Below are 16,446 nucleotides of genomic sequence, written 5' to 3' on the forward strand. Positions count from 1 at the left end.
CTGAGTAAACCTGACGGGAGCTACAGGAGATGGGGCTCAAGCCCTAGCTAAGACCCAGCACCTTCAACCAGTGCACTGCCGCCAAGGCAAGCAGCCCTCCCCTCAAAAAGCCCGATCTTCTCACGGAAAGCCATGCTCGGTAGCCCTGCTGAGCTGCTACCTCCGTGGGAACATGCAAAGGCAGCTGAAGGGGCTGGCTGCATGTCACGGCCACCTCTGCACAGGTTGGGGTGGGATCCTCAAGCCGCCTCATGGCAGATTGTCGCTCACACTGCTGAAACGCCCATCACAAAAACCTGTTATCCCTAAAGTAGCACAGCTTCACGTGTGTTACCAAAGCAGTGTCATGGCTTGTGTTTAAACAGAATAGCATAGACACTCTTTTATTTTTAAAGTTATTACTTGCAATAGTGGAAGGCGAGCTATTTAAAAAGCTTTGCGCTCCATTTCTTATCACATACACCATGGTTAGTGGGAATTTATTTCCACACACATGCACACCCACACACAATACTCTATCAAAAAAAAAAGAGTTATGATGCATGTTTTTTTAGGTTACAAAAGCATTCCGTGTCTTTCTGTAGCCTACAATAACATCAATCCCAAAGAGCTTTCCCCTTGTGAAATCCAGGGGAACGGGGACTGAGTGGGACGATGAGGAAGTCCGTGTCAAACTCAAATTTTTCTCCAGCTGCATATACTGCGCAGGGCATTGTCTTTTCCTCAATACACCTATAGCCTGTGACACCTAACGTGACAATACTCTGGCATGGTCACAGGAGAGGCACCTCCACAGAGTAACGTGGATCCAGCCGTGAGCTCACCCAGGTCTCGCTCCGCTGCCGCAGGTGACTCAGCTCATTGCCTCACGAATCGAAGCTTCGCTGCGTTTCTTTAACACCGCAAAGCCCGGTGCTTGCACAGAAATAGCATGCCAGCTGCGAATCTGCCACACGACATAATGTTTTGCTCTAGGCTGACTGCAAGCCTGATCTGGACTTTACTTACACGAGTCACTTACACAGTTAATTGGGAATTGCCTCCGCAGCAGTCCCTGGAGTGTTGCTCATGCAGCCCTAGCAGCAGTGAGACTGGTTTTAAGGCCGGCATTACCAATATTTTTGTGAAAATAAGTGTCTCTGATAGCTAGAATTCTGACTTTTATTCATTTAAGCCTGCATGTGTGCCCCCACACTGTTTCAGTTGATTATTGCGGAGATCACTAACTTGGGGCTACTAAGAACAGTAACACACATAGTAGAAGAGAAAACCAGGGTTTTTTTTCCTTCTTTTAAACATGACCTCTATCATGTCTAAGTCCTTTTAGCGCTAGCGCACTTGCAACTGTGATGGTCTAAAGCCGTCATGACGTAAGTAGGGAGAGCTTGCTTCTCTTAAATCTCTTTTTCTTTCAGAAGAAGGGATTTAACGCCAGGGCCAAAATAAATAAATAGGTAAAACAGGTGGAAAACACTTGAAATAAAATCTGGGAAGCTCCAGGTGCCTGTATATGAAAATGTAATCCCCTTGAGCTCCAACAAGTCTTAACCACCGGGCTCTGGGAGTGAGCTCGGGGCTCGCCCTCCCAATGCGTGGCACCAGGTGGCTGTCGGCTCTGCCCCACAGGTGCTACTGGGGGCTCAGCTCCCACCTCCCTTCACTGGGGGCTGCCTACTGACAACCTGGGCATCTCAGCACCTAACTTCAGGTTCCTGAGCACTTTGCTGGGTCTCAGGTGCCACTCTGGGCCTGTATATGAAAAGCTCAGAATAACACTTTGTTGCTCAGTAGGTTTTTCCTTTCATCTCTTTTCAAGTGTTGCCCATATGACTACACTCTTGGAGAAAACCCTGTTGAAGATAGATGGCAGTTTTAATTACTACAGGCTAATTACTTTTAATGAGCAAATTGCCATACACTGATGTGGGATTTGGCCTGAGAAGAATTTCAGGCAATCCTCTAACATCACCAGTATTATATCTCATATGTAGGTTATGCAGTGATGAAGCTTGACAGTATCCTCTAATCAGATGAGGACCATGACCCTGAAGATCTGAGACACCAATTTGCTTCTCTGCCAATATAATGTGGCGGCTTCGTTTTCAGGAAAGTACTTGCTAAAGCAGCTTCACAGTGCTGCTAGCTTATTTTGTTTATCCCTATGATGATTTGCCTTTTAGCACTACTAGTGAAATCGAAAAAAAAAAAAATAAGAAAAGCTCCAAGGGTGCAAGAGGTACTGCCCCAGAACAAGACCTCAGTTTCTGGCCTTGGAGACAGCTCTCCTGCAATCAGCACTGCAACTGCAAATACAAATGGTAAGGGAGAACAGATCTTCATAAAAAAGCTAGACTGAATCATCAAATCTGTTGAGAATATGCCTTCCATTTAATCAAAGGAAATATTTAAGCACTAGCAGTATTCAGAAGCTACAAATTAATTGGTACTTGTAGGCAGAGATTATGTTTTCCATTTTTCTTGATATTCATATAAATATGTGTGAAACATTGGTTGCCCAGCTCTACTAGGAGCGGAGGAAGTGATGCTCCCCACAAGCATTTGCAGAGCTAGTTGGGAATTGGCATCAGAAGGACTCAATCCCACTTATTACCTCATAGTATACAGCAGAGTGCCGTCATCCTCCAGGCGCAGAAGTTTGTTTGGCGTTGTCATGTTGTGAGCAATAGACTTCTTGCCATTGTGGAAAAAAGTGTCTGGGGTCCAAATCTTGCTGGCAAGGAGGTTGTTCAGAGGGAGGCGTTGCATAGGTCCTTTGAATCGCAGCCTTTCATCTTTCCAGCTTTGTCGGAAAAAAACGTCGATGGTGTATTCCTGGCACAAAGAAACAGTCAAGGTATTGCAGGATCTGAATAGAAGCGATGGTTCCAAAAATGACTTTAGCAAAGTAAATACAATAGAGTTGGCAGCCACACACTCAAACTTACCATTTCTGTGTCTGACACGGGACCAAAACTGGTAACATAGATGTCTGTTTTCACCTGAGTTATTCTCTCTGTAACAAATATAGGCTCTGCATTAGTAACTGCTTTAAGATGCAAATACATGCTTGTGATGCATTTCTCTACCAACAATTTCTGAATCACTCAGAAATTCTCAAAAGCTTGAAAACACAAAGATGTTTGAGGTGGAATTTCATCCCTGATCAAATCCAGTTGTCCATCTTTGGGAGCCCAGGCTCTCTTATAATCAGTGGAAAGAAACAGGCCCTTCAAAGGCATAATTCCTCTGACTGACAGATTTTGATCATAGGTCAAAGAATCATCGAATGGTTTGGGTTGGAAGGAACCTTAAAGATCATCTAGTTCCAATCCCCCTGCCGTGGGCAGAGAAATCCTCCACTACACCACGTTGTCAAAGCCTCATCCAACCTGGCCTTGAACACTTCCAGGGATGGGGTATTCATAGCTTCTCTGGGCAACCTGTTCCAGTGCCTCACCTCCCTCAGAGTGGAGAATTTCTTCCTTATATCTAAACTAAATCTGCCCTCTTTCAGTTTAAATCCATTGCCCCTTGTCCTATCACTACACACCCTCGTAAAAAGTCCCTCTCCAGCTTTCCCATAGGCCCCCTTTAGGTACTGGATGGCTGCTAGAAAGTCTCCCTGGAGCCTTCTCTGCTCCAGGCTGAACAACCTCAGCTCTCTCAGCCTGTCTTCACAGGAGAGGTGCTCCAGCCCTCTGATTATCTTCATAGCCCTCCTCTGGACCCCTCAATCAACTCCATGTCTTTCTTGTGCTGGGGGGCCCCAGAGCTGACCACAGTACTCATGAGAGCAGATCAGAGGGGCAGAATCACCTCCCTTGACCTGCTGGCCACAATTTTTTTGATGCAGCCCAGGATGCGATTGGCTTTCTGGGCTGTAAGCACATATTGCTGGCACATATTCTATACCTACTATAGGATGAAATGAAGCGTATCTTGGAAGGACCTATTCCCCTCCGCTGGCTTGGGTGATCTGCCCAATTTCAGACATCTATACTATAGATGTCAAAAGTTACATGAAATTAATTCTACGCTCAAGACTCTAAGTCCTTCTGGCATCTTTTCAAATCCAGGACTAATTTAATTTAAGGGCAGAAATTTCAGAAGTGCGTTACATAAGATAGGAGCATCAAGCCCTATTTTCAAGCATCTCTGTGTAAAGTGAGACAAGAAGGAGAGAAAGGGATGAAAGCAATGTGTTGGTCTCACAAGAGGAAGGGGTGGGGGTAGCCAGATTAAAAAAGGGCCAGGAAGAAACATAACAGATGGTTTCCACATGGGTAGAAGATGAGAGAAATCTGGGGGATAGAGAGCTGAAGGAGAGCTCACCAAGGTTAGGATGGCAAGCAACTATTCACATGTTATGGTTTTAAAATAGCTACTGTAGAGGTTATCAAAATGCCATATCAATACAGATTTGCCGTAGCTGTCTAAAAATGGATGGTTTGGGGATCTGTTTTTAACAGAGATTTTTGTCGCCGGCTTAATTTTATACATGCTGACCAGTGAGGGAACCTTGCAGCAACCTGTCTCGCTCACTTTATGGAGTACCAGAAAGAAAAGAAAGCCAAACTGTGTTCAATTACAGAAAAAATGCATCACACATGCTCTTCTAACGCAACCTCAGATGACCTCAACGACTGACAGAAGACATTCAGTGGCCTTTGTACTGTGCCCCGTTTGCCAGGACACAAATCTACTTTCTGGGCTTCATTTAGCTAATGAAACACAACTCTCTCATCAAGGCCTGTGCAGAAAACAGGTACCCACTCAGGAGGGCATCACGTAGATAGATGATGGTCCCACATAGCAGGGGACTGGCCACAGTGAACACATTATCCTACCTCCCAGTCCCGGACGCAGTCGGTTGTCGTAGCCGTCCAGCAGACCGTCCAAGATCCTGGTGAATATCGTGATGTTATCATTGGCGTCCTCTTTTCCCGATGCTGTTGGCGTTTGCGAGAAGCTATTTGATGCAAACAAAAAGAAACACGTCAAAATCCGCGCCAGCCTCAAGGGGCTTCAGTCTCAAGAGAACTTTGCGACGGAGCCTCTAAGCCTCTGAGCCTCTCCGGCCACTCCAGCTGAGCAGCACAAGGAACTGCGGCCATTTCATCACTGCTACAAGCAATCACTAATAGCTCTCCCTGGAGGAGGAGGACCTGAGGAAGTACTCGTGCCATGGAGGTAAAGCCCTTGGGTGTTGAATCGGAGGACGCCTGAGCCCACCCACTGACCCTCTTGTCATAACGCACAGGGAGATCCCAGTCCCCGGCGCTGCCCTGCCCCACCACAGCTCCACCACTTCCCCGGCGCTGGCATGTCTCCATCCCTTGCAGGGAGCAAGGTCAGCTCACAGGCCCCCCAAAAGCTGTTACTGGTGTTTCTCCGGGTCAGCTCCCCACTCTTTGGGAATTGCATCGGCTGGCAAGGGAGCTGTGCCAGCAGCACGGGTTTGCCTGAGGTCTCTCCTTCAAGTCTGCCTGAAGGTAGTCTTGAATCCTTATATGCCAAACAGCTTCCAATTTCCACAGTTCATGCAATTTATTGTCAGGACAAAGGATGAACTCTGACCTTATTTGAGGATAATGAACTCCCTTTGCATTCAAAAATCCCACCCCAGGTCACTGGGGTACCTGAAAAAACATACTGCAGTACAGGAAACATGGTTCTTCATTCCTCCTCTCTCTTTTGCATAAATTAGTCCTCCCTTGTAGTACGCAAATAACAGCAATGTGTAGTGAGCCTGTTGTTCCATTTCTTTTGGGCCAGATTTGCTTTTATTCTGAACTCCATCCTATATCATCATTTCATCCACAGCTCAGACCTAGGAAGCTGCCCACAGCTGACAGAACAACTGTAACTTGCATTTTTAAATCCATTTGATTTTCATTTAAAGATGCGTAGGAGAACCCCCTGCCTAGTAATGCCGTTGCTTACCTAAAGAGTAGACACATAAGTTTATCCATAAGCGTGCTTCACCTGCAGCAAGCAATAAGCACCTCTAAAGACAGTGAGTTTGCTCACACTCACTGCTTATTCAAGTTTCAGTCTCTGCTGGAATCAAAAAGCAAATGCTCCAGCTGCAACAGGATGCATTGCCCCACTAGGAACTGTACCCTGCCCTGTGCATCCTGCCAGCAGACAGGAATCACTTCCACTCCAACAACCTGAGCTCGGTGTGAGCCATCCATCCAGAGACCAAAAAAAAAAAAAAAAAATTAAAATCCATGTTTATTTACTACCAGTCCCCAGGGAAATAAATCAGTAAATAAACAGAGAACCTCAGAGCATCCCTCTGAACAGCTTGCCTTGCAGAACGCTTGTAACATATGTGTTAGGTTTACCTAACAGAACAGGATTTATACAAGGACAGACAAGGGACCTCAACCTGGTTTTACCTGCACAAGGTTTACACTAATGGGACCTCACTGACACCCGTGTAATGGGTCTGAAAGTTTTAGTGACAAGAGACCTGTCTCAGGACGAGCTGCTGGTGGCCACGTAGCCCCTCACAGACATAAGGACCACCAGTCTTGCGCCTGTTCCCTTTACAGCTTGCATGCTTCTGCTGGAAAAAGAAAAGATTGCAGACCCTCTCAGGAAAGGGAAGCAATGACAGGCAGTGGGAGCACAGGTCCGATTCCCAGCAACGCTGAAGCACACGGGAACACCTGGCCAGGGTGCTCCTTGCAGCCTGAGTGCCATTGGCCCGGCTGTGACCCTCAACAAGCTCAACACTGGAGAGCCTGAGGCCACCAAGGAGCGACTCTTTGCTGCAGGCAGAGGCATAGCCACCGATCTCACCCATTTCTCAGGCCATCCCATCTCTCCATGGTCACAAGACCAAATTAATTCTGTTTTCTATGCTGTGACCACAACCTCTAGTGAGTAACTGAGGCAGACTACGTCACCGACATGTTTGACTATGATGAAAGACAGTTCATCTAGCAGATGCAAACTGATTACAGAAACATCAGACATCGTTGCACACTGGACCATTCAAGACAAAGACTATACAGTTTTTTGTCAATCATAATCTAAGGGATTCACCATAGAAAGGTGAATATTTACAAGCAGCAGCCTAACAAACACAAACATGAGACAGAAGTTACAGAGGTTCTGCATATTCATCAACCATAACTAGCGCTTTGGTAAAATCCTAGAATGCTATTTTAAACATTTCTCATGTATTCTAGCTTCTTTTTTTCGTAAGAAAGAGATATGCATCATGCTGTCTGCCTGCTTCACTGTATCAATGTGGGAACCCGTTTTCTTTTTCCGATGCGTCTGACAAAGAAGCAGAGAGATCAAACTCCATTTCATTCCTACAAGTTTCGTGAAAAGCAGTGACTAGACAAGGGGAGAGCGACCTAAATTAGTGCCTCATTAAGTAAAAATGTGAGGTCAGCAGTCATCTATTCCCTCTGGCTCGCCGACTGGGCCAGTCAGCACACATGTAGCTCAGAAACAGCCTCAGCAAAACCAGCCCACCTCCTCTCTGCTAATTAAGAGATACAGAGGAGACTTGCCGGGTGATTAGGAAAGATCCTGGGAGAAAAGGACCGCAGAGGTAAAACGCAGGTGTTGCAATGGGAGATGGGAACAAGGGATGCCAAATGTGGAGCCAGGATTATTGCAAAGGTACGGTGCTGGGGGCGCAGGACACAAAGCTTCACTAGTTTCTCTGCTCCTGAAAAAGCTTGTTATTTTTAGTGCTTATGGCTGAATTCAAAGCCAGTTGAACTCAGAGGGAAGGTTTCCATTGAACTATTTTTGTGGGGATGGGACAAAATATACTTAGTTCTGACAACTGCTCCTCTGAATCTAGCAAGAGAAGTTGATGCTGCTTCCTTCTATCTCAGCTATGTGCATCTTTCACAAGAACAGAATGCACAACTCAAAACGCTGAAATACTTTTACATCTCTGAAAGAAAAGCTAATTAATACATTAAAAAGATGGAGGAATGACTAGGGTGAAGACTCATAAAAAGTCTGTACACTTCATCTGCAAAACTGCAATCCAATTTAGATTTGGCAGATTGCTTCACCCGAAAAAGAAGGCATCTGATGCTGAATTTCGGAGAAATGTCAGTGTCGTTTTAAGTTGCATTTGTGGATAAATTACTGTTTGCCATTAATGCAAATGATACTTTTTCTTTCTCAGAAAAGTTAGCGTTTAATAGATATTTTTGAGATTGCAAACCCCTCACGTTTTGGGGTAAGTGCTGAGGTTGTCTTTTATGAGAGGAGACATTTAAACTGTACTCGCCAAATTACGTTTATATATTAGATATTATAGCTCTATGGACAGTGAGAAAACAGGTGATATCCTAAATTATTTCTACACAGCTAAAGATTAGGTTTTATCAACATATTAGTAGGTAAGCACATTATTGCCTCTCTGCAACCAAGAATGTTTTTATAGCAGACATTTTCAGTTATGGATAAAAATAAACCTAGAAAAGAACTTTAGGAAAATGCTAAGAAAATTCTAAGATAATTACATTTAAAGCTCATTACTGAACATAAACTAAACCAACCAGGAATACTTCTCATCACATTTATCTAATATTGCAATTTCAGGGTGACTGGAAAAATCAGAAGCCACAGAAGGGGCCCATCAGTGTAAAATGTAATAACTCTCTAAAGATCCTCAGCTACCTCTTCCGAGGAGTTCATCATTTACCATTTTAAACATCACTGTCTTTTTTGCCATCTAGTCAAAATCATGACAGGTACTATTCATAGTTTAGTTGTAAATATGAGGAAAATGTATGGTAGATATTTCATGATTTTCCCTTTTTTTTTTTTTTTTAAAGTAAGAGACTGGAAAAATAACAGAGGAATATTTTGCGACTGAAGGTTGTATTTTTTCTTTCTCTCTCTCAAAATTAGACTTTCCAATAGCTTGCTTTAATAGGATTTGAATTATACCAGAACTTCAGACAAATTAACAGTTTATGGAAAAGACAGCGGAGAACACATTTGCACACTTTTGGATACTGTTAGCTGGACAGACACCAAAGGATTTACTTTTCTAAGTTAGCTTCTTACCATCCCTTTCTTACAAATTCTTGAGACATGAAAATACTGATATTTTGTGAATTTGTCCAGTGAAGATTAATTCTTCTACATCATTAAGATAGGGGAGAGGACTGACTGAAACTAAAGAAACTTTAGTGGTCTTGGCAGATCCTTAAAGAATACTTTAATTCTTTTATTTAGCACCTGCCATATTTTACTACCTTCTGGGAATGCGCGATTCGTGGGCAGTGAAATGAAAGTCTTATTTTCATAGGGTGATCTCTTACCATCCTCACCCCCTGGCACCTTAACGCCCCTTTCAACAGTCTGAACTTCTCCCAGTTGTTAAACACCTCCCAGCACTCAGCTCCCCAAGCCACGGACCTGAAGCTTCCCTAGGAGGCAACGCGTGCCAGGGCTGACTCTGCACCAAGCACGTGCCAGTGGCCTGCGGGTACCTGCCTGCTATTTGGCCAGCTGGCAGGGCAAGCAAAACAGAGATGCTGAAGCTGTAGCTTTCTGTTCGGCAGAGGGATTGACTGATGCCTGTCTGCCTCCTCCAAGCAGTTCTAGGTACCCACTTAGTTTTCCAAGTATTAAAATTGTCTAATGAGTTCAAAAAGCTATCTGGAGACATCGAGGAAAAAAGGAAAACAGAATAAAAAAATAAAAGGATGAGCATGACTGCATAAGCACATGATAATTCTTACAACATTAGGCTTAAAAAATATGAGGAAGAACTCCCTAGCATCTGCAAGTACTTGGGAAGGGACAACCCAGCAGAACTAACTGCTTAGGGTTGCAGAGACTAACTTGAAATAACAGCCTGAAGGAGAGGTATGTTCAGCCTAAATAGCAGGATTATGGTCTTAGTGATAAGGGCTGTGAGGTAGTGGAAAAGTATGTGAAACTACAGACACGCCACGAACTGAATTCTTCCAGTGCACAGAGGAGTCTTGCGTTGGCTGCATTTAATGGGGATCTTCTGTTTTCTGTGTTTTTACTGTTATAAATATTATTAGCAGATGGCAACTAAACTGTGGTTACACCAACAACATCTGTCCCCGTTGGTTTCGGCTCTCGGACACATTTCTGAAATTGCACATCTAAAATGCAAACGCACGGGGACAGTGCGTCACCAGTGCATCCCCACAGATGTCCCCGTGGACAGGCCGGGGCTTGCACAAAAGATTCAGGATGTGGCAAGGCTGGCTGGCACGGGGCTGACCACACGCTACCACCTCTTGGGGAGATCTGGGTGCAGGCAGTCACCCAGTCACCCATTGTACCCACCCTTGCAGGGCTGCAACGGCGGGGGCTCCCCGAGGGCCAGGCAGCATAAGGTTCTGGGCAGCAACACGGCACCCACTGAGTCTGGCAGGACAGGACCCCGTGCACATTGATTTGCTCCCTGTGGGATGCTCACAGCGTCACTCTTGTGGGCATCAGACCAAAGGGAGCAGAGTCGGAATCATTTTGTGTTCCCACCTGCCAGGGGAGCGCCCACCTTCTGCTTGGTTTTGTCAGCCTGACCCCGTGGGCCTTGCACTCATGAAACTGAGACCAAATTCAGTGCAATCCTTCACGTCAAACAAATGGGAGGAATCAGCCTCTCGTCTCACATGAAAATACTCTGCACGGTTGTATTTGACTTTTAATCATTCTCTAGCTCTATTATTAATGTTTACTTTCAAGGCAATTGTGAACTATCTTGAAATGCTTCAGTAGAATACCTTCACTCGTTAGAGCATTATACAAGTCAAGGCTGAATTCAAGCAAGCTTGAAAAAGCCTGGACTTGTGCTGGACCGTTTCTGCAGAAGTAGACTCATAGAACTGCCATACCAACAATGGTGGGGGGGCTTCACATCCTCTTCTCATTTCATCTGTATCTTTGAATTTTAATTCAGTGGGTTTTCTTCAAATAACTTTTACCAACTATGCCTACAATCCTTCTCTAGCACTTATTGATGTGGATAACTCTCGATAGTCATTCCACATTTACGTTAAACATTAATCACAGACTTTTGCTGAGATCTCTGAAGTAGCCTAGGAGACTGAGATACATAATTCCTGTTTATTTTACCAGGCATTGTGCATCAAAATCCCCCAAGGTGGCCTTGGCTACATCAGCAAAAACTATATTTATGATTTAATATAAATATGGAATGACTACGGAGAATCGTAGGCAAATCTTTGCCTTCATCTGTAATGTCCTACTGTATTTTTCCTTTTAATTTGTGCTCATTTGACTAATCACTTTTATCTAGCACATTGCAAAACGCACTGCAATGTAACAGTGCAGTCCAAACATGGATGAAGCTAATAAAGAAGAACCTGGTAGCAACAGCAAGTATTATCAGTATTAGATCCTTGCAATTAACATACCAGCCTACATGTAAATTGTATCATTCTGTCCCGAAGAGTCAGTCCCAAAGCACTTAGCAAATTACACGCTGAAACTGCTTCTGCCTCTGAAACAGAAGTGCTGGAGCATCCTCTGTCTTTTGAGTAGGGTCAAAATTCAGCCCTAAGGCAGCATGTGAGTGGTGCAGCAAATTGGAGCTGCTTATCTCTGCAGGCCCGGACTAAAATTACTAGATCAGAAATGGGGGGGGCGAGGGGGAAGGTTACGTGATGATCTCATTTTAGTGCACAGAAGCTTTTCGAGTAACTCACAGAAAACAAGTGCCCTAGTTTCCTCTAACTGTCCTGTTCCGATTATCTGCCAGGTTACAGGTCACACCGATTCCTACCTGGGATTTAGATTCAGTATTTGCTTTGGAGTCAAAAGGGAGAGTTAAACCCTCTTTTTTTTTTTTTGCAGCCTCGACTATCTATTCGTCTGTTACAGGAGTAACACAGTTAAAAGACCCCCACACCAACCAGGTCATGCTCAACTATAGCAATGTGCTGCCTTCTGCAGGGATGATGAACAATACGGAAGGACTTAAGGTTATAGTCCTCAAGACTTTCCTAATGTAGTAATAATACTAAGTCAAATCACAACCATGTCATGACGACTAAAACTCATCTCACACTATTTATGTCCTCTTCACTTCTTTCACAAATTCCAGAGAGAGTTTTGCCTTAGACAACAGTGAAAGCAGGACCAAGCTTTTCAGAGGTGAACAAATCAGTGTGCAGCTCTTTGTACCCTTTGTAGCATGCAGTCCTGCAACCATTCATATAAGCCACTGTGGTCACCGGCTTCTGCCTGCCTACACAGGACACACGCTTGAGACAGAGCTAAGTTTCACTTACAGCATAGACAGTCATCACTCAAAGTTTGGTCTTTCTCCTAGTTCCAATCTGGAAAAAAATCACTTTGCTTTAAATTAGAAACCAATTTGCATCTCCATTTTGTATCTTCTTATGGCAAGGAATTGATGGGTGTGCTTGTGAATCAGCACGTTGGGAGGATTCATTTTTTTTTCTGATGAAATCATAAATAATTGTTCTCCTCCACAAAGAAGAATCAACCTACGTTTCCCAAGCACTTGTGAAAGGCTTTTTCTAGACTCCATTGCATAGCCCGATTTTGGAAAGTTCTTAAGATCTCTGGGTTTAGGAAAAACATATAAATAGGGTTTTTTTAATTTTTTTTTTTCCCCCCTAAGAGCTATAGTAGGAGTATTTCTTCAATACAGTTTTCAGAATATCACTGTCAGGAAAGGATCCAAAGCAAAAATAAGGAAACAGGATTCCTTGCTATACGCTTCAGGGAAACACAATTTCTAATTATTCTAGCAAGTTTCCAACTCAGCCGTCCTTCTGAGCAGTCACGATCTCAGCTTACTCACCAGGAAAGTCTGTACCAGCCAGCAGCATGCACCGAGCCCTGCTGTTGCGGTCTTGCACTACTGCCTATCGCCTGCACCCGCCAGGTGACAGGGAAGGTGCAAGCCCTCCTCATCACAGCCACGGGGGCAGGGAGCCCCGCAGCCCCCGGCTCCGCTACGCCCAGGCCAGAGCGCTCAGCAGCTGTAGGCCCGGTCTGAGCTCCTCATGCCCCTAAAAGCCTTCCCGCCACAGCGTTACGGGCAGAAAGAACCGATACGAGACACTGAATTTGAGCAGGAAAGCAAATTGCTCCCTTCCCCCTGACACCAGCATGTCAAGACAAAATGCAAAGCCCACTTGTTTCGTTCGGCTGCTCCGCACCACACGGAGCCAAGGTATTTTTATTTCCTTAAAAAAAATCCACAGCAAAAATTCAAACGCAATTGGCAACTCACCCGAAGTGGCTGGCTAAACTCATGGAGACGCAGAAGAGGAAGAAGTTTTTGATCATGATAAAGCCAGAGACCATCCCATTGTCCATTCCAGAGGAGAGGAGGAAAGCAGGTAGTTGCTTTGGTAAAGGTGCAGCTGCTCACTTTGTTCTTACGCTGCAACAATACAAAAAAAAAAAAGATAAATTATTACATGGACAAACAGCAGGATAGCCGAGTTCAGCTAACACCGCATCTTCTGCTATCTGTGTTTTTCACCAACTTATCTAGGCTTATGTAAACATCAGCTGTTTATGTAAAATTGTATATCTTCAAGAACATGTTTTACCTTCTGCTGACAGCAAACTGCAACGCAGGAAAAATTCTTAGTGGCCCAGTTTTCCCGTATATTCATCCATCATACAAGTAACTAAGGAAGTAGTCACCAATTTCGACCCTTTACCTATCTCAACAACAACTTCCAGACGCCTGCAAACCCAGGGTTGTGTGCAGCCTCCGCATCCCTTCCTTCCATTGCAATTTTTTTCCCATTAAATACCCGGCTTCCCTTTCCAAAATCCCAGTTGAAATGCCAAGAAACACCTACTGCTTCTTGGAATTCATGCTGCTGATGTATGGCTTAGCAAAAAGAGGGTGGGATGGATGGGAGGGGGGGTGTGTAAAAAGTGACCTTCCTCGCAAAGGCACATAAACCTCAGGCTAGCACGAAGAATGACAGTAATGTAGCTGCTCCAGCAGCTGCCGCTTTTCGGATACCTGCCTCAGCGACCCGATCACCAATTTCAGCATTGTGCACTAACGTTTTCCTCTGTGCCCTATTAAAAAACAAACAAACAAACAAACAAAACAAAAAACAACCCTCCCCAAAAAATCAAACCCAAAACCAACAAAAAAAAACCCAAAACAATACCCCAAAACAAACCCAGACGGGAGCTGCCTGGATTTTCCACCTGAACCCCGTGCCCCCCGCGCTACACCGCACACCAACTCACTCTCCCCTCCCCGCCGGCGCAGCAAGGCGAAAAGCCCAAACCAAAAGCCGCCCCCGGGGCTCCCCCCGCCCGGCCCGCGCTGCTCCGCGGCGGGTCCCGCTCGCTCCGCGCCGCTCCGCACCGGGCACTGCGGGGCCGCCGTTCCCTTCCGCCCGCCCGCACCTGCCCGCCGACAGCCGCCCGTTCCCCTCCGCCGCCGCTCGCGCACTGCGCCCCGGAGCACCGCGCACCGCTCCGCACCGCTCCGCGGAGGGTGGCACCTGCCCGCCCGCGCCCGCTCCGCCGCCCCTTCCCTTCTCCCCTTCCCATCCCCGCGGCGCCCCCGGACTTGCCCCCATCCCGCCCGTCTGCCAAAGTTTCCCGCGGCCATGTGCGCGGCGCCGGGCGCAGCGGCGGCCGCCCGGGGGGCTGCGGGCAGCGCTCCCCGCCGCCCTCCACCGGTCCGGCCGGGCGCGGGAGCCCGGCTCTTACCAGCCGCCGACGGAGGGACGAGGGCGAGGGGGGGGCAATGTTTGCCCGAAAGTTGCGGAGCGGCAGCGGGAGCGGAGCGGGAGCGGCGGCGCTGCCTCCCCGCCGCTGGCAGGCGCGGCCCCGCCGCAGCGCCGCGCGCCCGCGCCCGCGCCGCCCCCGCGGCCGGGAACGCGGGTCGGGGCGCGGGGCGCGCCCGCCCCTCGAGGACCCCCCGGAAGAGGCCGCGCCCGGCCCCGCCGGAGCTCCGGGAGAGCCCTGCGGCTCCCCGGGCTACCGGGAGCAGCCCCCACCGGGCCCCCTCTCCCGGGACACGGTCCCGGGCGAGAGCAACCGCACCGACCCTCGGCGGGGGAAGCCTCTGCCACCGCCCGGCCGTGCAGGTGTCGTGTGACCGTGGGGCAGGGCCATCCCCAACAGCGGGTGAGGCTTGCCGGTATATAGACTCCCTACACATACGTATATAAGCATACATGTGTATACACCCCCATACATCCATAAATCTGTAGCTATATTCCTCTTCTGGGGCCAACGGACCTGAATTAAACCGTTTCAACTCTTAAATGCTGGAGCGGGGATTTGTACGCGCAAGGTTAACTCTCTTTGTACATCCTCATTATTGCACATCCGCGGTTTGTACCGCTATGAAAAATCTCAGGAGACTTGCAATGACTTCGAGGATTCCTGGGGACCGTCTGCAGTGTTAATCCAGAAACATGGATGCATGCACTGCTTCGCAGCCTGGGATACAGCGAGCACTACACTTGCTAGGTGTTCGGGCCACATGTATGATACACTGCTTGCAGTTGTAGAAGGGTTGGTGCATTTAGAACTGTCCAAAAGATGAAATGAGTGCTGTATAGTCCCAGTTCCTGCAGATTCCTTGAGATGCATGTGACACTTTGTAACACGCAGATGTTGCATGTGATAAATATGATTTCGATACACACTGCTGTGACTATACTTCGAAATAATGCTCCAAACTCGGTTATTAAACTAACAAGTCTAAGGAGGCAATGTCTGTCTTTCAGGCAACACTATGGATCAATGAAGCATTTGTCTTTTTCCTATATCCATAAAAAAACTCTCTGAAATTAATCTTTCCACTGATATCAGTATTGATTCCATAGCTCATTGCCATAGAGGGTGCTACTATACATGTGCTTAGTTTACAGTCTGCAGGGTTTCAACTGAAAACTGGTCCTTATGAACTTAAATTTTCTCTATTTTTTTTTTTTTTTTTTCGTTATATGTGGTGCTTAGCTGCGTTCAGGTTTCCCAGAATGATTTATGATCTTAAATGCAGAGCCAGTGGCATACGTTGCTCCTCATTGTTCCTTAGTGACTTCAATAAATATGAAGTCATGAATGAATGTTGCCATCAGAATAGCTTTCCCAGTGCTTAAAAATATCTGAGTAAAGTAGCGTGAAGCGCCAGTAGTTTCTCATGATAATGTTCTTGCCTAGGAGTGTTTAAATCAGATTTTTTACAGTGCTTTGATTTCTAGATGAACTATTTATATCTCCGCATAGGTGATGTTGTAAAAATATGTGTTCTTTAAATAATTTTGCAAAAGCAAGCCCTATAAATACTGGCCTAGACGTTCCGTGCAAGTGAGCGAGCACCGCGCGCTCTTCGACCACTCGCTCCAGCTCTCCGGAGAGCAGAACTGAGCCGTGATTCCTCTGACTTGCTACATCGCCTCCGCAAAGTCCATACGC

The 16,446-nt window shown here is 46.3% G+C and overlaps 2 protein-coding genes across 2 annotated transcripts in view; one reads left to right on the forward strand and one right to left on the reverse strand.

Moving 5' to 3' along the window:
- Positions 1–13,353, reverse strand: part of GABRA5 (gamma-aminobutyric acid type A receptor subunit alpha5) — a 55,414-nt gene extending 42,061 nt beyond the window's left edge. The window contains exons 1-4 of the mRNA XM_009982921.2: positions 13,268–13,353; positions 4,848–4,969; positions 2,946–3,013; positions 2,612–2,832 (exon numbers count right to left, since the gene is read on the reverse strand). Of these exons, the coding sequence (XP_009981223.1) occupies positions 2,612–2,832; positions 2,946–3,013; positions 4,848–4,969; positions 13,268–13,353 (497 nt within the window). The remainder of the gene's footprint in view (positions 1–2,611; positions 2,833–2,945; positions 3,014–4,847; positions 4,970–13,267) is intronic.
- Positions 1–16,446, forward strand: part of GABRB3 (gamma-aminobutyric acid type A receptor subunit beta3) — a 205,013-nt gene that overhangs the window by 34,845 nt on the left and 153,722 nt on the right. The window lies entirely within an intron of this gene.

The sequence above is a fragment of the Tauraco erythrolophus genome, chromosome 1 (genome assembly GCF_009769465.1).
Source record: "Tauraco erythrolophus isolate bTauEry1 chromosome 1, bTauEry1.pri, whole genome shotgun sequence".
NCBI classification, from domain to species: domain Eukaryota; kingdom Metazoa; phylum Chordata; class Aves; order Musophagiformes; family Musophagidae; genus Tauraco; species Tauraco erythrolophus.